This window comes from Vanacampus margaritifer, chromosome 19 (assembly GCF_051991255.1).
Source record: "Vanacampus margaritifer isolate UIUO_Vmar chromosome 19, RoL_Vmar_1.0, whole genome shotgun sequence".
Lineage (NCBI taxonomy): Eukaryota > Metazoa > Chordata > Actinopteri > Syngnathiformes > Syngnathidae > Vanacampus > Vanacampus margaritifer.
This window is the reverse complement of record NC_135450.1, coordinates 15950758-15977817: the sequence shown is the minus strand read 5'-3', so window position 1 is coordinate 15977817 and position 27060 is coordinate 15950758. Positions and strand designations below refer to the sequence as shown.

The 27060-nt window shown below is 42.8% G+C and overlaps 2 protein-coding genes across 3 annotated transcripts in view; one reads left to right on the top strand and one right to left on the bottom strand.

Annotated features, from left to right (window-relative positions):
• Positions 1 to 4414, top strand: part of nbas (NBAS subunit of NRZ tethering complex) — a 116382-nt gene extending 111968 nt beyond the window's left edge. For both annotated transcript variants that reach the window (XM_077552052.1, XM_077552054.1), the window contains one exon: positions 3668 to 4414. In XM_077552052.1, coding sequence (XP_077408178.1) covers positions 3668 to 3955 — 288 coding nt within the window. In that variant the 3' untranslated portion in view covers positions 3956 to 4414. The remainder of the gene's footprint in view (positions 1 to 3667) is intronic.
• Positions 4415 to 22996: 18582 nt separating this feature from the next.
• On the bottom strand, positions 22997 to 24686 carry lratd1 (LRAT domain containing 1). Its single transcript, XM_077552721.1, has 2 exons — positions 24555 to 24686; positions 22997 to 24393 (listed from the first exon to the last, which is right to left on the bottom strand). The coding sequence occupies exon 2, from the start codon at positions 24354 to 24356 to the stop codon at positions 23526 to 23528; it is 831 nt and encodes a 276-aa protein (XP_077408847.1). The 5' UTR covers positions 24357 to 24393; positions 24555 to 24686; the 3' UTR covers positions 22997 to 23525.
• Positions 24687 to 27060: the final 2374 nt, after the last annotated feature.

Below are 27060 nucleotides of genomic sequence, written 5' to 3'. Positions count from 1 at the left end.
ACATGACAGACGCGGGCAGGAAACGAGAGGCGGTGGAACGGCAAACGCGCGCTTGAAATATTGACCAGCCGGCGTCAGCGGCACTTTCACCCCCCCCCCCCCCGAAAAAAGCACAAGCGCCTCAACGCAAGCTGAGCTTTTGTGTCAGCACGCAAAGAAAGCCGGGAGGTGAAAACGAGAACAAGGATGGGGGGGGGGGGGGGGCGTTGATATCGCGTGTTTGTTCACTTAGCGACGCCACACGCAAGCACACGAGATCGTCGATGAGATTGAAGAAGCGGCAGGCAGACCTCCGCCAAGCCTCAAATAATGTCGGCTCAACTCACTTGATAACAAGCAGCAGTTTGGAAAATAGAAGAACAAAAACACATCAAGTATTTCAAGGCCACTAGCTTAATGCTAACATGTAATGGGAAACATCATAGACGTGCTAACAGTTCAAATGTGCTCTAAAACTCAGGGATGTGATTTTTCCGCTAATTCGCGGAATTCCGCTATTTTTATCTCCCCCCCAAAAAAAAAAAAACATTTTTTTTTTTTTAGTAGTTCATTGTGTATGCACATGACTCCGACAGATAACATCTTCTGCTATAACAAAGACATTTGTGGTATGCTCTAATATGAGTTACTTTTCATTTGGTCATGATACAATTATTTGTTCATGAAATTTGAACTCTTCAACATTATTTATGTGTTAACTTAGTAATCACATTAGTTAGATATGATGATATTCTCAGTGATAGTTTTTAAAAGCAAAGGCAGTCCAATGTTTTTGAATGTGACTGATTTTGAGTTGACTAAAACTGCCATTTTATATGGGATGGTTCAATATACATTGAAAATTTATGCTGTTGTTTTGTACTTAAAAACACGGAAAACCCATGAGCTCCGGGGGGCTCCGCCCCCCTTTTCCCCCCACCAGGGCACTGCCCTGGACCTAGGGTGCCAGCGGCCCCCAGACCCCCGGCTAAATTTTCAGATAATTTCACTTCGGTCAAATCACATCCCTGAAAACTACTTCAAAGGCAAATTTTCTCTTTGGGGGGGAAAAGCGCATATAAACCACTTAAAAGTACTCAAGTACTGGAAAACGATGCTTGTAATGTGAATTTAATAAAGAAAAATGTAAATACATAAGCAAGAGTGACAAAAGGAGCAGCTCGGGTTTGTTACGCGGCTAGTTCAGTGTTAGCATCTGCTCCACGCGCCTTGAGAGTGTTTTTATTTCCTGTTTGTCTGTTGAAAATTCACTGGCAACACGTTTCCTCCTCACTCCACTACCTCAAACGTTTGCCCTAAACACAACGCAAAACCTTTTCTCATCGCAAGTGGGCTCACAAGTCGGCCCGCCTCCTCCCGCCGGTCGTTCGACGTTACCTCCCCGGGGGGGGGGGGAGTGACAGGCCGTCATGTTGTACAAAGAATAGCAGAAATTTCAGGCTCCTCTCTGATATCACCCTAGCCACACACAGCAACCCCCCCCCCCCCCCCGCCCTCCTTCTCCATTTCCACACTGCTGTGTCACATCTATTTCCACTTGGCCTGTCAATCCCACCGTCTGCAGGCTTCAAATATCTTCCATCTCTTCCCTCACACGCACGCGCACGTCAAACTGTAATAGCCTCGGAGGTGCGCGTGTGTGCGTGTGTGTGTGTGTGTGTGAAGCTGAATGATGGAGTAGCTGCCTACTTCTCAAGCACCTGCTGGTTTTCCATAAGTGGACAGAAAATGCCGCGGCGACCAATTGCGGCATGAAATTATCATGAGAAATTTAGTCGGGGGGGGAAAAAAAATCATAAGAAAAGTCTTGCACATTTTAAATGTGACAGGCTCATTTTATTGGCGCCTCGCTGGCAAATAATAGCCAGAGAAAAAAAGAATTTTTTTTTTTTTTGCTGGAAAAAGGCAGCAAAAAGTCATTCACTGAAGTGGACGTCGAAGCTGCATGGCCACGACGGCGCCCCCAGTGGAGCGCGCGCAACACGTAGGCAAGTCGAGTTGGCGGTTAGCCGGTTAGCAGCCTGCCGCTTTGCTAAACCAACAGCGGCGTTCTCGTTCGCTGGCTCCCACGTCACTCACCAGCCCAGGCCACACATTCTAAAGCCGCAAGTCGCGGATACGCACATGCATATTTTGTTTTGATAAAAGTTTAAAATGCACATAAATAGTCAAATAAATATGTAACCGCCGCTTCTCAAGGATTTCTAAAATAAAAACACACAAAAAACACGATAAACGAGAAGCTACTGTAGTCCTTTTTTTTATTTAATTTGTCGCTCCATTTTCACTTGACGTGACTTTTACTCTATCAGTAACCTTGTTTACAAAGAAATCCGCACTTGGGTAAATGAAACCCCCCTGGCCACCATTTTGGCACATCCATTATTTGTGCTTTTGAAGGCAGAATTGTTCCTGAAGAGGCGGGAAAAGCGCGCTAGCGTGTTTGTGGCGGGGTTGCGTCGGCAGACGAGGGCCCGACATGCATAATTGAGCGGGGCTCGGTTCCAGAAATACCCTGGCGGGGGGGGGGGGGGGCTTGCCGTGCACTTAGGCAGGCGAGCAGCGCGCACGCGGACCAGGTTGAACGGCTGCGGGGCCGGAACGCCGCGACGTGGCGTGACGTGGGAGCGGCGATGAAAACATGACACGGGCGGTTGTTTGTGCCGGCGCCAACACGTGTTTGTGGATTTGTTACAAGCGGCTGCGCAAGCGGCAGAAGCCCGGAAATGAAGCGCGCTTCTTCTTTTGAGTGAATCCCACCAGCGGGAAATGGAATATGCAGGCTACGCCGGAATTCAGATTGCAGCTTGTGGGCTGCAACACCAGATCGCTGTTTTATTCACATCGTGTTTGGAAGAGTACAGACGAGTCGGAAGGGGCCGAGCCCGACCACCAATCGACAAAATGAGAATCAATTGATGAATTTTTTTGGGGGGGGGTAGAATTGTCGACTTTATATGGATGCATTCACCGACAAAATCCGTCAAGTGGAATAGAACCGTGTACCAGAGGTCAATATTGACCAGTCGGACGGCCGCTTTGTTGACGATTGACAGGAAACTTTGAAAAATTGATGAACCTCGCATTGACGGAAGCGGGTTTTCATCTCTTATTATAATTGTCAATCTGTCGATATATTTGGCAATTCGTCAATGATGGACGTCTCATTTTGGTGATTGACGGACGCTGACGGATCAACAGTTCGCTTTGAAATATCGACTGATTGACGATTAACGGAAGTGTGTCCCAACTGTTGACGATTACCGAATGACGGACGCTAAAAATTCATTTACGTTTACTACCACAGACATACCTACATGGGCCGAGTATTGAGCTTTGTGGAACACCACAAGTAGTAACTATAATGGCAGGCAATTGTAAAATCGTAAAAAAAAAACGTATTCCTGTAAATGCCGGCGTTGCTAAACTGATCAAACAGGCTAAGCTTAGCTCCTCCCTGACTTACGAATCCTGTCTCTCAGTCAAGATGTATCGCTTCCACGTACTTCCTTGACACCAATTCATGTACTACTTTCCTCTACGGATTTCATTGTGCAGCACTTTGGAAACGCTTGTTTATAAAATGTGCTATAGAAAGATTGTATTTCAGAAATTTCATATTGGATCGCAACCGGCTACAAATGTGAACGCTTGCTCCTTTTTGCAGGAGGAGGCGTCGGCCACATGCGACGACGAACTCCTGTCGCTGCTGCTGGACGGCGGGCTCCTGGTGGGCTGCGCGTCCTCGGCCGCCTACCCGCTGCTGCTGTCCCACTTGCTGGGCCGCCGGCGGGAGGGCGGCCGGGACGCGGACGAGGCGGACGAGGCGGCCGGCCGGCTGCTGGCGGCCGGCCGCGGGGCCGAGGCGGGCGCCCTGCTGCTGGCCCGGCGCGGAGCGCATCCGGCGCACTTCACCTTTAACTCGGCCCTCGCCGTCCTCAAGAAGTGGCTGTGAGGTGGGACGCCGCACTAGACGCAGACGTGTTCAGTCACATCGGAGCGGAAAAAAAAAAAAACATCAATGAAAAAAAAGTCATTAATCAACAGGCAGGCGTTTTTTAAACACAAAGCTTGTGTCCCATTGTGTGATGAAGTAATTGGCAAATGAGTATTATTAGCTTTGGAATTCATTATTTTATTTTTTTGAAGTCCCGCTGTTGTTAAAAATGCACGCTCGTCACCATTGTCATAATAATGTCACAATAATTCCCGTGCGGACTTTTAGCTTCAAGCTGTGTCGTACGTGCGCTAACACAAACAAAAGACAAATCATCACGCAGGGGAATTATTATGTGCCTCTTCTTGGGAGGGTTTAGTAGGAAACTCGACAAAAGCTTGACGGGAATAATATTAATATTATTGTTCAAACTCGAGTAAAAAAATAAATAAAAAATAAATTTCATTAATTTAGTTGATATAAATATATATATATATATATATATATATATATATATTTATAAATATATATATATATATATTTATAAATATATATATATATATATTTATAAATATATATATATTTTTTTTTTATGAATATATATATAAATATATATATATAAATATATATATATAATATATATATATATAAATATATATAATATATATATATATAATATATATATATAAATATAAATATATATATATAATATATATATATATAAATATATATATATAATATATATATATATAAATATATATAATATATATATATATAATATATATATATATATAGGGGATTTTCCTGGCTTTTTTTAATTGTATTTTTTGTGTGTATTTTGGTAGGTGTCTTAAATGTTTGTGTCACTTTGGGCAGGCGTTCCTCTTAACATGCCAGCGGCGGCTCCCGCTAATGACGGCCTGCGCGGGTGATGAACGCGCCCAACAATGTAATTAGCCTCCCGCGTCACGTCGTGCTGACATAATTACAGGCCTGTTCAGACCCAAACAATCCTTTTTTCGCATCAGGGGGGATTTGAAGTGACATTTGTTCAACATGTTGGTTTCGTGTTCTCTCTGCGACGTCCATCAGAATCCTTCCGATGACCTTTTAACGGATTTATCGGATGCAGGCAACCCCCCGTTTAACCCCCCGACTTTTCCTTCTCAAGAAAAATTTCCTTTTCTTTCATTTGAAGATGATCTTTTTTTCCAAATCTGAATTGAAACTCCAATGTATATATTTTTGCTCCGCTCCACTTTAGTGGTTATGAAACTTTGAAAGTGTTTCAGGTGAGTCCAACTATTTTGTTCTCTTCTTTCACGGGGGGCACAAGAAAATGCAAAAAAAATAAATAAATAAGTAAAATCCTTCGTGCTCTTCTGTTAAAAAACTGGCTTTATTTCTACTTTCCTCCTAGCTTGTCCTCGGTTGCAAATGTCTGCGGAATATGAAAATCCCAAATAAAATGTTTAACTTCCCCCAATCCTGTTCAATACATTCGCCTTTTTCAAAGCTCTCATTATAATTAACGGCGATATTGTTCCGCTTTCACCTTGATTACAGGCGCTCATCGTGCCGCTCGTTCATGCAGCAAAAACGCTCATTTTGGCACAAAACTTACTTTGAAGAAAAAAAATAAACAAGTCTACGCACTCCTAAATATCATTTCACGTGATTTACATTGCTATTATTCATCAATATGGATATTCATAATTATAATGGTACATAATTATTTACATGTAATTATTGATTTATTATTATTCCTAATGATTATTATATATATTTATTATTAATAATTATATAAAATAATTAATTTATAATAATTTTTCGAAACTATTTAAATTTAAATAAATTCTTTCCAAAGTAACCTCTTTTCCAACTGCCTGTTATTAACACAAAAGAGGTGTGTTTGTGTGCGTGTGCGTGTGCGTGCGCGTGCGTGCGCGTGCGTGCGTGATGGATAGACGAGATCCGCCGAGGGCAGCGGTCTGGAATCTTAACTACCGCAATCGGCGGCGGCGGCGGCGGCGTGCTGTGTGACGTGTTGAAAGCAGACGTCAGGCCTTTAAAGCTAATTAGGAATGAGTGTGCGTGTGCGCGCGTGTGCGCGTACTGTATGTTCGCAAGCGTGTGTTTAGCTGTGAAAAGCGCTAATAAGTCAAAACTTCAACTGAATGTGTATGCAACCTCAAAATAACAACTTGGGGGGGAGGGGGGGGGCTGGTATGTATGTATGTATGGGCTAGCATAGCCAAAAGCATCTCGCTAACAAAGAAGAGTTTCACAACTGTTGTAAGTGACAGTAAATTGCAGTAATATTACTTTTTTTGTAGAGGATGAAAAATACCTGTGAGTAAATGCATTTTTTATTATTATTTTTTAATTAATTAATTAATTAATTTTTTTTAGCCTGTCTATGGCGTTTTGCATTAGGTGTTAGCATTAAGCTAAGTTTTGTTTAAAAAATAAATAAAATAAAAAAGCAGACACTCTACACTTGCATTAAAGATGGATGCCGTCTATGTTGTTGCCACGGTAACCAACGATCCCGATGCTGACCACTGTTAGTTACTATCGTCAATGGAACCCACCTGGAGCCATCTTGTGTTTGTGATCGAGTGGCTTGCGTCGATGAAACGAGAGAGAGCGGCGGGGCGCTCGTCAGTCAACAAGGCCAGTGAGAAATCCTGAGCGCCCGATTGGCGCAAGGTCCGAGGGGACTCGTGGCCAATCAAAGCCCGTCGACCTCAAACGAAAAGGAAAAGCAGCCCGCGTTGTCTCTGCAAATGGCGGGAGGGGATTTGCTTGACCTAATAAGGCGCTGATTATGTTTGCAAGCTAATTACATCAAGCGGATTAATCGGGCACTCTGGCGACTAATTACGTGGATGTTGTGCGTGTGCGCTCTTGTTGATTTGTCAGACAAAACGCACTTTTGTTGCTGTTGTTGTTGTGAGGCTTTCGTAGCGCGCTAATGAGAAAATGGTCATGAAAAACAAGCAGGTTGCCAAATGTCTTGGATTGTGCTGGTTTGAGTCCCTCAAGGGGGAATTCAACTCGCGCTCCGAGTGGAAGAGGCAAAGAAAGCGCCAGTCGTGCTCTGATGGTTGACTTGATTGATTAATCAATGGAAGTGAAAGGTCGGATTGCTTTAGGGATTGATTGTTGTTGTTGCGGTTGATTGGTTTGCTGGCAGGTGGACTGATAGTTCGAATCTGGTTGTTTGGTTTAGGGAGTGATCGATCATAGATTGACTGATTGATAAATTGGTAGATAATTACCATTTGATTGGCTGACGTACTAATCGATAACGACTCTATGATTGATTGATTGATAGGATGGCTGATTAACTGATTGTTCCATAAAACCTGGTTAATGAAACTGATCAAAGAAACCCAACTGATTGGTTGACTGACCCGATTTGTCCAGATTGATCAATGGACTGACTGATTAACCAATCGTTGATCGGCCGGTTGACTGATTTAATTTATTGATGGCTTCATTGGGAAATCCTAACTGATTACTTAACTCATTCACTGCCATACTGTAAATTCATTTGAACTATTTCTATTATTTTATTGAGAAGATTAAGAAAACCTAGAATTTTTTTATTGTAAATTTAGAATTAAATTTAAAAATAAAATTGTGATTAATTGTGAGTTAACTAGTGAAGTCATGTGATTAATTACAATTAATTAATTTTAAATAATCTTTTATTCTTAAAAAAAGATTTCAAAAGGAAAAGAAAAGATTATTAAAAATTAGGGGCATCAAGTAATTAATATTAGTAATCGTAATTAATCGCCTGACTTCACTAGTTAACTCACGATTAATCACAAATTTGATATCTGTTCGAAGTGTATAATTTTTTCCCTAGGTTTTCATACTCTTGTTAACAAAAGTTAAAAAAAAAAAGTTAAACTCGTAGAAATATTTAAAATTATTTTTTGACGTCTATAGCCGTCAATGGCAGTGAATGAGTTAATATATTGAGGCAATGATTGATAAGTCAACCGTTTTTTTTTGCTGGTTAGTTAATTGGCTGATTGGTGAGTTGAAGTTGGTTGGTTAACTGAATGATACATTTGATAGTTAGTAGTAGTTGGTTGGTTGGCTAATGAACTGATCAATAAGTCAAACCTAATTGGTTGGCAATTTTTTGGATGCGCTGATCAAACAAACCCGACTGGTTAGTTGATCGACCAATTGTTGAAGGATTGTTTGATTGGTTATTGGGTCAACTGATTTGTTGATCTTGATATGGATCCAACAAACCTGACTTGATTGATCTACTGATGTGTTGTTCATGCATTGCTGATTACTTCTGTCTATCAATCTTGATTGATTGATCGACAGATCATTACCATTCGGTTGGTTTGATTGATTGGTTGATTTAAAAGTTGAATTGCATTGACCGATTGTTTGACTTCATGATCAACCTAAGCTGATTAGTTGCTTTTGGCTGATTTTCTTTGTTGATCGATCAATCAATCCCATTTGACTGGTTGGTTTGAATTATTGATCAGTCAGTTTATTTGACACGCGATGGAGCCTGCTGATGAACATCCAATTCCAACACGTGAGCATCAACGCAAAATGTTCTGGTTCGCAACGCCGCATTTTCCGCTCGCCATCGAGGTCGTGAAGGAACGCGACGCCGGGGGGCGGCCGACAACAGTCAACATGGGAGGCGAAGCTTATCTTTGATTAATACGCGGCCCTGAAATTAATTCAGCGTATTGCAGTTATTCCGTCTGTTGTGTTTCAAGGGGGGGACATGATGAGAGCTCAGAGTGGCGGCGTGACCGGCGCACAAATCACACAAATTTGCCGGCGCTGCCGCTGCCGTGCTGGGCTTCTCGGGCGTCCAGCAAGATGGCAGCTATTTATCTGCCTGGCCGCCACTGTGAAAAATAATAACAGCACTGTTTGCTGAGTTTGATGTCCGCCGCCGTCGTCGCAGAAATCCCCAACGTGGCTCTTTTTACACTTAAAAAGACAGCAAAAAATGTTGCTTCTTGTTCTCGATCACGTTGACTGTCGGCGCCACTTCATTAGCTAAGCGAGCGGCGCGGGCTAAATTCAACGGGATCATGTGAGGCGGAGCGTCTGATTGCGCTCTCGACCACGGCGACGAGTGAAGCCCTTTGGAAGCCGACATCCAATACTTGCCGCCAAACGCGGGGAGACGAACGGACGTTTCAGCACGCGCCATCCATCACGTCCATTTTGGCGTTGCGTCCCTTTTCTGTAGCGCTCGTCCTCATTAGCGGAGCGGCTAAGCAGCGGAACCCGTCCCTGATGACTTTGAGATGGTCTCCTGTCAATCTTGGGGACACATCTGGACAAATAAGCGTTCACTTTCGTACCTATGGACAATTTAGAAATTCCACACAGGAAGGCCGAAACTGAGGTTTCAACGAACCGCGACTCGACTGTGAAAAAACAACAACCTGTAACTGTTCTTTTGTAATTTGTTAAAAAAATAATAATAATCCATTTTCACTTTACACATTTTGATCAATGTCAGGTCCATTTCCTCCTCTAAACGACCGTCGTCGTCTCCGAAGACATTTTGTCTCAAATCCACCAAATCATCAGAGCAAAGTGACTATTTTGAGGAAACTAGAATATAAAACACGTTTTCATTTATTGCCTTCAATGAGAATCCAAAATGTAGATAGCCATAAAAAGCAAGAATCTCCTGCATGGCCCGTTGAAAATGAAATTGGAGACAAACGCGGCAGCCGCGCGTCGTCCCCCCGCCCGCACACCTGGCAGCTGACGTCTCGTCCGTCCTCGCTGCTTTCCCGCCTTTTCCTCCTACCGGGGCACGCGCGTTAGGCAAAAGATGCTAGGTTGCTACGGTAACCCGCATTCCCGTCATTCCGGAGCCGCTCGCAAATATATTCCAAAGAGCCAATTTGAGGCTGGAATTGCCTTTTGGAATTGGAAGAATCCGACACAAAATGTGGAACGCTCCGACGACAACGTTTTCAATGACGGGGTGCCTTGACATATGAGTTTTATTTGTTTGTTACTCAAAATACTTCATTTCACAGCTTGCTTGTCAATATTTGATGCTTCAATACTCATTGACATTTTGATCTTCTGCTGTGCACGTTTTGGCCAACGGGGGCAGTATAATGCGGAGGACAATTACAGAATAATCTGCAATAATATCATCCCATTTTTGCGGCAGATAAAGAATTTACCTGTTGTTATATTGTCTGTCTACTTGTGTTGCTGCCCGTTTGTGTTCAAATGCTAGTTTTGTTATCCCATCAGTGGCATTACCCATTGTATGTTAGCATCAAGCTATTAAAAGCGACCTTATTTGGTTGTTTTAGAAGTGATGTAATCAAGCGGGCTAACTCTTAAACATCCGCGTGTGACAGAATACAATTGAGATGATTACAGCCTATCGTCAAGAGGCGTTTATTGTCTCATCCGATGACGGGTTTCATCCGATGACGGGTTCAGGCTCCGCCACAGGGTGCTTTCTCGCTCGGAAAAGAAAAGTGAATAATTAAAGACGGGCGGTGCGGGAGCGAGCGGCTGCTAAACGGTCATTTTATCGTCTCTGCCCTGACAAACTGTCAACCCTCGCACCCTCTCGCACCCTCTCGCACCCTCTCCGCCTCCTCCCATGCTGACAACACAATGATAGGTAATTCCTGCGAGGCGGGTGTTTAGAGTTGGGGAAAGTGTCAGCTGCGACAGTGAGGTGACACCGACCAATGAAGGCTAGGACGCATAATAAGCTTCATTATACAGTCAAGGATACCTGCAATAGGGACACAATACACCATTAGAGAGAGAATATTTGAAAAAATATTTTAAATACACCAATTTAGAGGGAATATTTTCAAAATATAACAATATTTTAAATACACCATTATAGAGAGAATATTAAAAAAAATAATAATTAAATACACCATTATAGAGAGAATATTTTAAAAAATATATATATTTTTAAATTAAATACACCATTATAGAGAATATTTTAAAAATATAAAAATATTTTAAATACACCAATTTAGAGAGAATATTTTCAAAATATAACAATATTTTAAATACACCATTATAGAGAGAATATTTTCAAAAAAAAATTTTTTTTTAATTAAATACACCATTATAGAGAGAATATTTTAAAAAATATATATTTTTTAATTAAATACACCATTATATAGAGAATATTTTAAAAATATAAAAAATATTTTAAATACACCAATTTAGAGAGAATATTTTCAAAATATAACAATATTTTAAATACACCATTATAGAGAGAATATTTTCAAAACAATTTTTTTTTTAATTAAATACACCATTATAGAGAGAATATTTAAAAAAAATATATATTTTTTTAAATTAAATACACCATTATAGAGAGAATATTTTAAAAATATAAAAAATATTTTAAATACACCATTATAGAGAGAATTATTATTTTTTTTAAATATTTAAATACACCATTATAGAGAGAATATTTTAAAAAATATATATTTTTTAAATTAAATACACCATTATAGAGAGAATATTTAAAAAAATATATATTTTTTAAATTAAATACACCATTATAGAGAGAATATTTTAAAAATATAAAAATATTTTAAATACACCATTATAGAGAGAATATTTTAAAAAATATATAAAAACATTTTAATCACTCTTTGCCAAAATGTATTTGACCACAAAAAAAAATCTTAATGCAAGCATGAAATTGTGGTCATGGAGAGTCGACTGTAAAAATATGTGGCTCTAGTATAGATCTCTGTGGAACACCGCCACAACAGCAGTTTATTTGATCAATCTTAGGATCAAATGCAAAAATAATTTTACCGTACGACTGATTTAAAGTCAAACAGACGTATGTGGAGTGTTACAGTTCTACTTTGAATTTAAGGACCCACAAAGCAACAGATCAACCAAGCTCGAAAAACTCTTTGAAAACATTGAACAACATTGAAATCCACAAAGGATCAATAATTGCAGTACACTTAACAATACATTCCACCAGTCATGCTCTGTATGACTTTGGTTACAAGTCATTGTAAAATAGTTTATGTAGGGTCTACTATTAAAAAAAAAAGAAAAAAAAAGTGGACCTAGTATTGGTCTTTGTGGAACACCACCAGTATCTGGTATATTCCTAACCCTTCGTAAATTTGCTACGTTGTATAACGCGGCCATCCAAAGCGAGGATTACTTTCTGTTTTGTTAAGGACGAGCAAAGTCAACCGTACTATCGACATTTTTCTAAAACTGACCCTGAAGTCAGCGGCGAAAAGTTCCTTCACCCGACTACTTTAAACTTCTTTTCTCCCCGCTTGAAATACTTACCTCAGCTACACTGTATGTGTGTGTGTGCTGCAGACATTCCATTAAATCTCATACACTGCACACACACTTTAAAAAAAAAAAACAACCTGGAGGCCGCTGCCACAAGACCTCGGTTAATCATCCTCGCTGGCCAAAAGTCACAGAAGCCACAAATCAATGTTTAAATGTGTGTCTGCCGTATTAAGCAGCCGATCGATGGTCCGCGCCGGCCGGCTAAAAGGCCTTGGTGGCGGGGGCGGGGGCGGGGGCGTGGGGGGAATGGGCGTAGCGGAAACACATGCGCACGATTGCAAAAAAACACACCCGACTCCACCTGATCCACGTAGTCAACAATGAACACGTCGTGACCTTCTACTTTGTCTTCATACGGACAAATGTATTGGGACACGGGGCCGAGTTTTGCCATAAAATGTCGTCTGATTGCTCCTATTAAAAGTAACTTAGGTATTTTTGATTTTAAAAGTAACTAGATTAGATTACAAATTACTTTTGAGTTACATTCAACAGGTGCACGCGGCACATTAGCCAGGATGCATTCGTACGCATCGGTGAGCACAGATTGAGCCCTTCTTGCGGGCACGAATCGTGAGCTAGCATCAAGCTTAGCATAGCATGCTAACATAGCTACAAAAAATTAGCTCCAACTACAAAAAATGGCTACGAAGTATCATGGCTAATACAAGAAATAGTGCTAGCTTGGTAACTTAAATTCTGCGTCACTCAACATCGTAATTTATCGTCTTCTTTCTTTTCTTGTTCTATGCAGAGGATAAAGAAAATACGACTGAGTCCAAATGTGTTTCTGCCCTGTTCTTGTTTTATAGCGCCGCAACGTAGATGCTGTTTAGCGTTAGCATTAAGCTAGTGGACTGAAAGACAAAGCTATGTGATTGTTTTAAGTGCAAGGTGTAATTCTCTTTGTCACTTGTAGACAATATTGTGCTATTTTTATTTTATTTTAAAAATGGTATGTGTTTTTTTGTGGAGCTGGAGACAATCTCAGTGGACTGACAAGTCTGACAAGAGGATTGCTTTCAAATCGACTTTTCAAAGGCGCACTTGGGGGGGGGGGGGGGGAAGGAATCTTCTTTTACTTTCAGCAGTTTTAAGTCACCACGTGGACTCGCTTTTTCCTGCAGGATGGCGTGTCTTCCTGAGTCCAAAGTCATATTTGAGAACTTTTAGAGTGTCCGTGATCCTGATGGGAAATGTCAAGCGGCTTTTAAGGCACACAAAGAGAAGCCATTAAAAGGGTTGGCGTGACACGCGGCGTTCTCGTACCCGTCCCGCGACCGAGCGGCCGGCCGCGCACCTCCGCAAATGTCAGCTGCCAACGCTGACGATCACGCGCGCGCGCGCGCGCTTGCAACCTCACAAAACGCAAAAGTGTTGTAACGTTGATGCTATCCTTGTTTTGATCCATATTTAATTATTAATTATTATTTTTGCTGCCTGAAACATAAATAGGCAGCTAAAACAACAGTTGACCTACTTTTTGTATTTTGCAGAAAATATGACAAATTAGTACCACATGCAAATGTTGGATCGTCAAAGTTTTTATTGGCTCCAAATGTTGATGACTATTGATCGCATAAAAAGCTGATTCCCGTCATGTGCCCACGTGGCCAATCAGTGGTCTGAAAATGTCAACAAAATACATTGCGTTATTTTAAAAATAATAATAATTTTTAAGGTAATATCTCTAAAAATAGTCCGCCTATGCTATTTTTTTTCCCGATTTCCAGGTCTGTAGTTAACCCTTAAAACAAAAACCAAAAATATTTTTTTTGTGTGTGTGCGCAATTCCCGGATTCCAAAAGTGGGCGTGGCTACCCAACTCGAAAACCGTTTTAGCTCAAATTTTGGATTCTTTTGTTTGACATAATAATAAAATATTTTATTTGTAACACGCTTTATATTTGTAAAATAAATCTCAAAGTGCCCTTAATGGAATAAAAAAAATCACACATGCGCATTTATATTTGAGACACACATCACGCTATTATTTCAAGTAGGGCTGCTCGATTATGACGAAAATATTTGGTACCAATTGAAATCATGATTAAGACAATCATTTTTGGGGGGTGGGGTACGAAACAAGAAAATGTTTCAACATAAAAAATATTAAGACAAATAAAATTGTTTGAAATGATTTTATTATTATTTTTTTAAATAAAAAATATATAAATATAATTTAATTTAAACAACTAAAAATTTGTATTAATAATCTTAGTTTGTTTACGTTAAAGCTGATTTTAGTAATTGTGGAGTGTAATAATTGAAATTGTAATTGAATTTCGATGACAGTCATTTCTGGACTATAAGGCGCACTTGACTGTAAGCCGCAGGTGCTACTTTCTTTTCCATAATGAGGGCGCAAATTGTCTCCCTTGGTTTGTTTTGCTCTGCTTGACGCTCTTGCGCCCCCTTGTGATCTGACGGATAAGCCGCACCTTTGTATTAGCCGCAGGGTCGAATGCCAATGAAAAAAGCAGCGGTCTTATAGTCCAGAAATGACTGTAATTGCGCCGCCCTCATTTTAAGATATTCGCACGCAGGTCCTCCCGATACTCAACGACTCGACGCGACCAGCGCTTTGCCCGAGCTCGTTCGCGCCTTTGTTCAATGACGAGATTGATGAATCGTCCGCCTCCCCGGGGGGGGGGGGGGGGGGGGGGGTCAAGCGCGTTTGGATTTTGTTGTCTGTCTGCCTTTTAACAGCTGCGGCCCACAACATGATCCTTCATTAAGCCCGCCGCGGGGAGCGAAGCGCTCGCAGCGTCAACAAAGTCAGGTGGGATAAATAAATAAGCACTCCAGCCTTCTGATAACACCTCGTCCCTGAACGCACCCCTATTAGCATTTCGTAATTGGTTCCAGGCTTTCCATTTCCAAGTCTGCGCGTGTGAAGGTTTGCGTGGTTATTGCATGATCCTTGGACAGGTTCAAGCCTCGCGGCGGATTCATTCATTACTGCAGGACCGTGTAAGGTTGGATGTTAGCTGACGCAATACCTAAAAAAATGTTTTTTGTTTTTTTTAACTGCTCTCTACGAACGCAGAATTTAATTGAAATGTTGGTGATGATGCTCGCATGAATAAGACGCATAAATCGTGTTGTTTTCATTATTTTGGGTGTAAGTACTCTGGGAACGTTTTTCTCCCCCATACTAGAGTAAAGTGTAATTGCACATCCACTACAGTAGGCGGCAGTAGCACTCTCATTGTCAGAGAGGGCAGCAGAATTATTAGTGCGTACTTCCAACGACTTTATAGACAAAACGATACTATTTATAGACCGGGCCAATCATCGGTGCCAATATTTGGCATTTTCACAAATATCGGCGTCGACCTTTTTACGAATCTGAAGGCCAAAAAAGCTGGCATCTCATTGAGCAGTGAAAGCTTGCGAATGTAATGTAGCCAATTTTTGCTTTTCATCCGGATTTGTGAGATGAGACATTTTGAACATATTCAGACGAAAATCTTTTATCAACCATGACGAGAAAAAAAACAAAAGCCACATTTTGCATTCGCATGCATTTGTTGCTCAGTGAGTTTTCATTTCTGGATTTTTTAGAATTGTTTTCTGCTAACTGGATGTCGCGCATGCGTTGTTTGATGCCCGTAGCTTCTCCTGCGTAGCTTCTTTGTACGTGGCCTTCAGTGCCAAATGTTTTCTTCTTTTTCTTTTTTTCTTTTTTTCCCGGAGCCTGACATTTCTCATCAATATTTCACCGCTTCTGCTGGCTGCCGCCCGTCCGTCCGTCAGAATCAGGCTTTGGCTATGCTCCGCCACACACTGCCGAAGGACTGGCGGGCAGGCTGCAACGCCGCAGGGAGGCTTCCACTTGTGTCTGACAGAGAAAGAACGACCGCCGCCGCCGCCGCCGCCGCCGCCAGATGGTCGCGAATAATCCTTTTTGCTATTCGCATTTAAACTTTTATTCACACGCGCGCCGGGATGATCGCCGACGTCTGACGGTCACGGCCGGGTCGCAGCGCCATCGCTGGCGGCTGTTGTTGTGCTCGATGTTCCATCCGCAGTCAATTGTTGTTTGCTCCATCGAACCTAATGACGACACGAGAAGACGAGGCCGCGTGCGGCGCGGCAAAATAGGCCGGCGAGCGCAGCGATCGACAAACGAGGAGTGTCGGAATGGACTTTTCTGGCATTCCCAGTGGAACGCAAACACGACCGACGGATGGCATCAGATGACCTTGAAATTATATTCAAATTCGGGGTGTCAAAATGAGTTATTAATAGCGAGTTAACTATTGAAGTCATGCGATTAATTACAGGGATGTGATTTTTCCGCTAATTCGCGGAATTCCGCTTTTTTTTTATCTCCCCCCCCAAAAAAAAAAAAATCCGATTTATTTTTTATTTTTATTTTTTTAGTAGTTCATTGTGTATGCACATGACTCCGACAGATAACATCTTCTGCTATAACAAAGACATTTGTGGTATGCTCTAATATGAGTTACTTTTCATTTGGTCATGATACAATTATTTGTTCATGAAATTTGAACCCCTCAACATTATTTATGTGTTAACTTAGTAATCACATTAGTTAGATATGATGATATTCTCAGTGATAGTTTTTAAAAGCAAAGGCAGTCCAATGTTTTTGAATGTGACTGATTTTGAGTTGACTAAAACTGCCATTTTATATGGGATAGTTCAATATACATTGAAAATTTATGCTGTTGTTTTGTCTATTTCTTTGTCATGTGAGTGCATTGAAAGTACTTAAAAACACGGAAAACCCATGAGCTCCCCCCACCAGGGCACTGCCCTGGACCTAGTTGGGTGACCCCCGGCTAAATTTTCAGATAATTTCACTTTGGTCAAATCACATCCCTGTAATTACGATAAAAAAAATAATAATCACCTGACACCTCTAAATGTCAAATGTTAGACACAGGAACAGCATTTGTAATTGGGGGGGGGGCAGCTGGGGGGGGGGGGGCTGTATGTTTCCAATTGCATTTTTCCCCCCCCATTAACCGAACACCCTTTTTGTAACAAATGACTTCTTTTTTTTTCCCGCGTGACAGCTGAGCCTGCGTCGGCCGAGAGAGCGATTTTATGGCCTCACACACGTTGTGCGCCGTATTGAGCTCGGCGGGATGCGTTGTAAATATGCAAGGCCACGCCCGCGGGGACGAGCTGCGTCCGGGCCACAGCGATGGCCGTCAAAAACGCCATTTTGAGAGCTTTTACTGCCGAGTGTTTTGGCATCCCGGGGACAATTTGTACCGCGAGGTCGATCTTAAAGTGCCTTCGCTGTGAGCGGCATCGTTAAGCAATCATGCACATTTTTGGATATAGAAAAAAAAAAATGAACTTGGCGTATGAAACGTATCGGGGGCCGTATCGGGGCGTGACATTTTGAGAGCGACTTTCCGTCCCCTTTTTTTTCCCTCGTGACTCCTTAAGAAGGTTTAAAGTCATGGTGGGTCGACGGCGCCGGCTGGGCTCGCTCATTAAGAAAGTGCAGGGAAGGATTTGGACCACACACGTTTTAAGTGTCAGGCCGCTGGAGTGGACGAGTGACACATCTTAGCTCCGCCTCCTCCCCTTCAGCTAATCGCTAATTCTGGACACTCTTGAGTTAGTTTTAGTTTTTTTGGCTAGTTTTATGTCAGTTATGTTTCAATGGCATTGACGTACGTCTAAATCGATAAACTGGGGAGCCACGCGATCTAGAGTGGACCTGTCATCGAGCCTTGTGGAACACCGCTACTTTTCTAATGCAATGGCAGGCAATTTTGACATTGATGTAGAGTACACTATGAAGTATCATAAAACACAATCTGTACTTTTGAATGATTGTATTATGAAGCCATTATTAATGCGATGTTATCTTAACTCATTCACTGCCATTGACGGCAATAGACGTCAAAAATTCATGTAAACTATTTCTATTAGTTTAACATTTTTTACCACTTTTGTTAACAAGAGTATGAAAACATTTTTTTTTTATTGTACATTTAGAACAGATATAAATGTGATTAATCGTGAGTTTTTTTGTTTGTTTTGTTTTTAGTTGATCAGGGGCAGACAAAACAAGTTTTACTTCTTTCTGTCCCCTTTCATTCTTTTGCTTTACTTGAAATTTGAATTTTGCTTTTTATTGCCTTTTTTCTTTTAAAAATTAATGAAATAAATTGATTGATTGAGTTAACTAGTGAAGTCATGCAATTAATTATGTTTAAAAATGTTAATCACGTGGAATTTTTAATAATCTTTTCTTTAAAAAAATAAAGATTAATAAAAAATAATAATAATAATTTGAAATAAAGAAAAAGATTAATCACAAATTTTATATCTGTTCTAAATGTACAATATTTTTTTCTATGTTTTCATACACTTGTTAACACAAGTGGAAAAAATGTTAGACTAATAGAATTAGTTCAAATGAATTTTTGACGTCTGTAGCCGTCAATGGCAGTTAATGAGTCTGTTTTCTCTTCCTTTGAGAATCCAGCAAGCTACTTTGTTGTCGGCGTTTTTTTTTTTTTTTTGGTCGTTAGCATTCCGAGCCGACAGCCGGCGGAGACGTCCTTCTTTCCGATTTGTTTTGACAGTCGACGCCAGTCTGAAACGCGTTCGGACCGCCGGCCAATCAGTCAATCTTGTACATCTCCGTACAATGCGAGCGCTTCAGTCGTTAGCGTCGACGTTCCATCACAAGCCATCGATTCGCGCGCAGAAGATTTTACAGTCCGACTGACTTTCGCTGTCGAGAAATGTAGCGAAACAACTCGGCGGTATTTGATCTGAATCCCTCCCACAAAATGTCTTCTTGAAAATATCAAAGCTGCCTCTCAGCCGATTCTCATTTCCAAAGGCTGCGCGTGTGTTCGTTTTTTTTTTTTTTTTTTTTTTTTTTTTGCTCTTCCTCTAGGCAACAGATTAGCGAACGTGACGCTGACATTAAATTAATTTAAATTTAATTTTAATGAATTAAAAAATAATAATTTTCCCAACAATGCAGCGCCGTTTATTTGGACGTTTCTTTTTGCCAATTTGAATCCAACCGTTTACTGCCAGTGACGATGATCTTCGTCAAGTCCGTTTTTCAGCGAGTAGCTCGGCTTCAATGTGAAATTCAGCTTGGTGAGCCGCTGTCATGACTGTCATGTGCCTGTTGATGGCGGTGTTGGGTCACTTCAGATTTAGGACCTGATAAAGGTTAAAGGTCAATTTTGGCTCGCCGCTCGGATTGTGAGGGAGCAAAATGGCAACACGTCGGATGTCGGACCATTTTTGCCATCTCACACTCAGCCAGTGATTTGTAAAAAAAAAAAAGATCTTGACTTCAAAAAAGCATTCTTACGCTTATTTTTTGGAGGAAGCAAAATGTAGCTAGCGTTGCGTTAGCCGACATTTTCGTGCGTGCGTCTCCTGGTTCACGTTCATCGCGTTGAAGAATCGCGGATCGGCGCCGGTCTTGGCGGAAAATCCAAATCTGGACAGTCAGAGACCAAGACGAGTCCTAGACCTTCAAAATGCAGTTTGAAAAAAAAAAAAAAAAACGCAGTCTTGGGTGCGAGCGTCAGAATCAGACAAGATGAAGGTTGTTGTGTTTGTCTTACACGAGTCGCATACACAACAGCAAAAAGATTTGCGCAAAAAAGCCCTCGGTGGACGTATACGGCGGCAGTGGCCTTGGTTTCCGTAGCAACGCTGTTTACCTTCAGCTCGTGGCTGGAAAGAAAATCAAATCTGCGGCAGATTCCCTCGTGAACAAACGTGCGTGCGACGTACGGCGGCCCCCGGCAAAACGAGACGCGCCATCTCGGAGTCTCGACGAGCCCACTCGCACGTACGGACAATCTTCCCGCGCCCCACTAGCCTCATTTCGCTAACTCTCAAGGGGAGGGGGGGGGGGGGGTGCGACTGAGGTGCGCACACCTGAGGCGGGCGGACGGGATTTCATGCAAAGAAGACGAACAAAAACAGACACCAGCGAGTCTCAAGACGGAACTAAATGAATTGAGATGTTATTTATTTTTTTTTATTTTTTTTTACATGCTGGTGAGGCTATTTTTTTGTTTTATTTGAATGACAAGATAGAAGTCTATTGTCAAACGTTAAAAATGTGTTTATGTTGCTTCAAGGCATTTAACTCATTTGCTCCCAAAAACGCATAAATAAGTTCTATTTTGTATATAACCGGTGTCCCAAAGACGTATTTATACGTTTTTTTTTAATGCTAGAGCATACAGAAGGCTTTGATGCAGCCTCGAGAACGGCAGAGAACGGTTGAAGCAATGGCAGTTATTACAAAAGAAGAGTATAAGAGATCAACCAGGGCCATGTTGAAAACAAACTCATTTAGCCACAGTTCTAAACAAATTTGTGAATAATGATGCAACTTACAGGTAGCTATATTCTAATGCTAATTGCTGCAAAACGGAAACAGATAGAAATATACTTTTTTACCTGAGAAAAGAAGAGACTCTAATCTTTCTTTTGGTAGCGCCATTTTCTCAGTAAATGTCACTTTTAGCACATAAATAAAAAATTCAGACAATCAAACTGACTTCAATGGGAAAAGGTTCCGAAAATGCCCAGTATGCACGTTTAGCCCCTTTTTTTAAAACAAAAGCGAGACTGCCGCAAATCGCGAAAGACGCACATTGCGATTTCCGAGCGGCTCACACACCGCCATTAGACGCCAGCCAACGCCGTCGTCTGCCAGTTGGCTGCTGCCAAAACACTCCGGGCTGCGCCGTGCGTGTAAACACCGAAATAAACCAGCCTCCCGCTTTGAGCTCCTCGTCCGTCCGTCCGTCCGCCCGCTTTCTTCGCCAGCCAATCGCACGCCTCAACAACTCGACTGAACATGACCCCGTACGTGTTGCGTATCCAAAACAAGGCAAGGTTAGAAGAACATTTTTCTTTTTAAATGTAAACAAAGAACCGAGGAAAAGAAGAAAAAAGGAATAACTGGCTTGAGGCTACAAAAAGCCATCAACTACAGATGCCAAACAAAGAACACAAATAATTAACTCATTTCAGTGCCATTGACGGCTATAGACGTCAAAAATTCATTTGAACTATTTCTATTAGTTTGACTTTTTCCCCACTTTTGTTAATAAGAGTATGAAAACCTAAAAAAAATATTGAACATTTAGAACAGATAAAATGTGTGATTAATCATGAGTTAATTATTGAAGTCATGTGATTGATTACAAAATTTAATCGCCTGACGCGATTTAAAAAAAGAAGAAAAGATTATTAAAAATTAGGGAGGTCAGGCGATTAATTTTTTAAAATTATAATTAATCGCATGACTTCACTAGTTAACTCGCGATTAATTAAAAAAAATTTTATCTGTTCTAAATGTACAATAAAAAAATCTAGGTTTTCACACTCTTGTTAATAAAAGTGGGGGAAAAAAATTAAAATAATAGAAATAGTTGAAATGAATTTTTGACGTCTATAGCCGTCAATGAGTTCCAAATGACATCTATAAAGCGCTATTATTGCTCTTATTCTGAAAGGCAAAGCACACTATATCCTCCTAAGACCAACATTAGCAAATAGAAATCACATAAACCATCTTAGCAACGCATTCTGATGCAACTTGTGCGTCTTGACTCGCTTTGTCGTTGACTCGCAGCCAAAGCAAATTTGTAATCTGCTAAACATGCTAATGACATAAAATGCACTTTGTGACTCCACCCACGAGGGTGACGTCACTAAACATATTTTCCCACACAACAAATGAGTTTAAGACCGTCTGTATATCGTTTATGGCGCGGGAAGCCGGCCCACCGGGCATCTGCCCAGTATGCCAGATGGCCAGTCCAGCCCTGGCTGAAACAAAAGGGTCAAGAAACGTGTCGAGTGCTTCGGAGCAGATTTTTCCTTCAGCGCCACCACACACAAAAACTTGACTAAGCAGACTCAGCATTTTGAGACGCTAGGGAAGTGAAATCAGCGCAGATGACCATCAACCGCTTTTGAGCAACGCAAAGAGCATCAAAGACAGATGATCTCAACCTGACTGTGACCCGATTGGCCTCAAGGTGGCGCTCTGAAACAGGTGGACATTTATCAGAGCAAGGACAAAACTGACCCCCCCACCAACAAAACGCTATTATCACCCTAAATTCACTCCTTTCAACTCCTCAATTTAAATACATTTCTCTATTGTCAGGATTTAAAAAATATATAATTCTCATTTTTGACGCCTTTTGTGTTTTTATACTTGACATGATTGCGCTGCTTTTAATGTCACTATGACGTTTTTTGGGCAAATCTTGGCATCTTGCTTGATTTAGTTAGGCATGTTTTTGGAACATAAGAAGAAACCAGAATGCATCAAAAAAAAAAAAAAATAAAAAAATGCAAGCACGGGAAGAGCATAAAACTCCACACAGGAAAGCATGGAATCGAACCTAGAACCCAAAAACTGCAAGGCGGGTAAAATCCACATCATCTTAAATAATGCATAACTGAGGGATGGGGGGCGGGGGGTTGGGGGGGTACACCTGTTTAAGCTCCCCATGGATAGATGATTATGTTCTCCATGACCAGTTCCTGTTTGGCCTTTCAAATATTCGCAGGCAGAAATATGAAGCCTATCAGGCCTCAGGCAGGTCAGCCAAGCATGAATAATTCATACGCTCACTATGAGCTGTAGTGTGTGCGTGCGTGCGTGTAAACCTTAATAACACCTGCTGGACTAAACACTTGTTTTTATATTTCAACCTCCATTTATTTGAACCAAAAAAAAAAGAGGAAGAAAAAAAAATCAGGGTCAATAATCCACTCAACGCAAATACAAAAATAAAGAATACATTTTTTTTTTTTTTTTTACACACACATCCTTTGCTTTGGATGGCTGTGAGCTGACAATAAAAGAATATTGTCATGTATGGCAAAGAAAGAAGGGGTGCAAAAATGCTTCCATTCTGTCATTTTTTTAGGCAGCTTCTGTGTGACCATGAGGGGAACGCTTAAAGCTAACGGGGACTCTCATCTGACATCTCCCAAAAAAACACAATCCAGGGGGAAACCAAGCCCAGTCATGAGGAGGAGGAGGAGAGGGGGTGGGTGGGTCGGTGTCTTTTTTTCTTTTCTTTTTTTTAAGGGGGAGGGGCGTTGTCTTGTTTACACGGTTCCACATTCCACAACAGCACAGCGGTCTTGAAACGCATCACGGCTTTTAAACCAACAGGTCCAACATGAGGAAGGGGGGGTCGGTCGTGTATGAAAGGGATCAGTCCTTGCCCCCGCCGACCAGGGAGAGCTCCTCCAGGATGCCGCTGGCGTCCACCCGCCGCCGCTCGCGGATCATGTCCTCCAGGCTGCGAAAGACCAAAGTGTGCACGCCGCTGCCGGCCAGCCGAACCTTGAGCAGGTACTGCTGCTCGGCCGAGTGCGCCTCGCCGCCCGCCTTGAACTCGCGCTTGCCGAAGCGGCACCAGGCGGCGAAACTTTCCGAGTTGGTCCAGCAAATCTCGTCGCTGCGCAGGCCCACGTGGCCCGCCGCGTTCTGCACCACCAGGTCGGCGGGCAGCGGCCGGTACCGGTAGCGGCCGTTGGCGATCCTGCCGCGGCGGCCGTTGCACGCCTCAAGCAGGCCGTCCCGCCGGATCTCGCCCTTGTGCAGGTGGATGACGCGGCCGTCGTGCTCGCACACGGCCCAGTGCGGCGGCTGCGCGGCGGCCACCAGCTCCAGCAGGTCGCCCGGCTTGCACACGCCCAGCAAAGCCGCGGGCGCGTACACGTCCAGGTCCTGGTTCTCGCGCAGCTTGGAGAAGATGCACTCGTGCGCGCGGAACGCCGAGTACTCCACCTCGCTCAGCGAGAAGGGGCCCCCCGGACCCCCGTCCGCGTCCTCCTCGTCGTCGTCGGCCGGGCTCAGGCTCATCAGCTCCTTGCCGAAGCCGCAGTCGGACGGCGTGCGCTCGTCCGCCGCCTCCTCCTCCTCGTCCGAGAAGAAGTAGGCGACGCCGACGCGCAGCTCGTCCTTCTCCAGCCCGGACGGATCCCCCGTGGGCAGCTCGCTGTAGTTGAGGTGGGTGATCCGGTCCAGTTGGTTTCCCATCAAGGACCCGGCAAGGCAGAGGCATGGACTGCGGTGTCTGCGCGGGAGGGAGAAGCGGACGCGTCAGGCGAGCTCGCCGCGGCGCGCATTTTACGCACCGGCGACGCGTCGACAAAGAGACACGCAGACGCGCGCGAACCGAAGCCCCAGCCCCAGCCCCAGCCCCAGCCCCACCCACCCCCCAAAAAAAGGCAATACCTGTGCGCCCCCCAGGCAGGTGCTTAAATATCCTTCACTTCCATCGGCGCGCGTCCTCGCTCCTCTTCCGATTTGCTGCCGCGTCCTTCCGCCGATGGAGTCCGAGCGTGCCGACACTTTACCTCCTCCGGCGTCCGCGGCTTTTAAGGAGCCCGCGGAAGCCCCGCCCCCTTCTCCCTGTGTTAGTGGACCGCGCCGCACGGGACGGCCAATGGGGAAAGCCGGTGGGAAACGCCATTCAACTGCGTTGACCAATCGGAGGCGAGCAGGGCCGAGTGGCGGCTATAGGCGCGCGTGTGTGTGTGTGTGTGTGTGTGTGTGTGTGTGTGTGTGTGTCGCATAGCTGTGGAAATTCTTGACGAGAGGCATTCGAGTGTTCTACAAGCTTGCACTTCTGTTTCGCAGCTGTACACAATCAGTCCATTTGTGAAGGTTTCACAACCTTTGTTTCGCCAAAGAACGTTTTTTTTTTTTTCATGCAACTCAAACCAGAGAAAAATGTCATAAAAAGTATACACTACAGTGAACCCTGTTGTCGGATTTGTAGTCGTCGTTAAGTGGTGCCTTGAGATACGAGTTTCTTTGTTCTGCAACCATGCTTGCAAATCCAAATAATTTCCTCATCCCACCAGCCAATGAAGTACTTTTTTTTTTTAGCCCTGAGAGAGAAAAATAATGGAATTGCAATCATTCCATGCAAAAAAAAAATGTTTGTAGTGTGTTTTTCAATAAGAAAAATAGCACTCTCTAATACTGTGTACCGCCTTTGCCACTGGGTGGCAGTATAATAGGATCATGCAGACACAGATGAAGAGTAAACTTCTTCTATTACTCCAAAATAAAATGCTGAAATAATCATTTACCCTTGAAGACAAAAAATATATGCCCATGAGTACGGTTAAATTGTTTTTCTTTAGTTTGTTTGGGTTCAAATAGGTTCTAGTTCTAAATCCGCAACAATTGATGCTAACTGTTAGCATGCCAATGGCGTTTTCCCATTATATGTTAGCATTAAGCCGAAGGGCTGCTTTTTTTAAATAATAATAATAATAATAATAATAAATGAAAGGCTGCTTTGAAGGCAGCATTGTGTACTTTTAGAATTAAATAAATAATAGTAATCAAATGACGTTGCACACCTTCAATGTAGTACCACGTTGTGCCACAACATGCCAGCCAGGCAGCACTGAGCTCAACTGGAAGACGCGCAAGTGTTGTCAGTCATCATATGCGTTGCTGCTCCATGTGTGTCGAGTAAGCAGCTTGGCGGAGAAAGGTTAGAGAACATCTTTGAGAAATTCCTGAGCCGTCGGTGGCATTTCCTCGTTTATGTCAATGAGTTAATGTGTGAGCGTGTAAGTGAATGCGAGACTATGCGTACGTTCGTGTGCGTGTGTGTGACAGCAACAGCAAAACAAAAGAAGTCCACAGGGACATGATTGCAAAGCATGTAACGTTTGGGGCCGACGGATGTTGCGTCACCACCCAAAAATGAAACCAGCATCAAATTTGAGGCGCGGCGGCGGCGGCGGCGGACTCGCCGTCGCATGCATAATGTCGCACGCGCGGCGTTCATATCGCGCACGCGCGTCATTCCAGGCTGCTTTTTCATCGGCGCCCTTGGAGGAGATCGCTATCCTGACGTTTACACCACCCCCCTCCTCCCCCCCCCCCCTTCACCCGAGCATGTTTTCTCTTTTCACCTCCTCCCGTCACAAATGCTTTCTTCTTCTTCTTCTTTTCGTGAGTCGCTCTCCCACATGGTGACCGATTGTGGAGACATGTAGCAGTCCTTGCTCTTTGTTTCCAGCAGTGGCAGGCAGAGTAGGGGGTTGGGGGGGGGGGGGGTTGATTACTATACACACACGTGCAGGGCAAAAGCTTCCACTCCGCCCTCCTGTATTTACACTCACATCCGAGAGGACTCACCTGTGTATGGAGTAGTCGTTAGTGCAGACAGAGCGTGGCTGTAAGCGAGTGCTTGTTGAAGTGCTTTGTAATGAGAACCGATGGGGGTCACAAAGGTCACGGTCGCTAAACAGACAAAACCCGTGTAGGGGGGGGGGGGTATAAAAAAAAAAAGCATACGAGTTGAATTCATGTGTTCTTCTTTTCAAGTGTTTCTCCTGCACATGTTGGATGTTTTCATCCAATCAGATTTCAGCCTGCGTGTTGCCATGGCAATAATCTGCCTTCGCGATTCGTAGGGATTGTCAATGGTGCTGTTTTCGAACACACAGGTTGTCAAACTCGAGGCCCGAGGGCAGGATTCGGCCCGACGCCTCATTTTATGAGGGCAGACCAAAATGAGCAAAAATTTACTAAAATTACAAATTGTCTTCACTTTTCATAACTGGGATATTGCAAGATTTTTTAACTGAAAAAATGGTTGATTTATATTTTCTCTTTTGATTTTGAAAAAGTTATCGGGGGGCGGCGGCCAACAATCATCCTATTTGTCGTTCAACGACGGGCGCCACCCTAGTACTGTTTGCCCAAATATGGT

Coding starts and splice junctions, on each gene's coding strand:
- lratd1 (XM_077552721.1), bottom strand. CDS start 24,356: ATGGGAAACCAACTGGACCGGATCACCCACCTCAACTACAGCGAGCTG.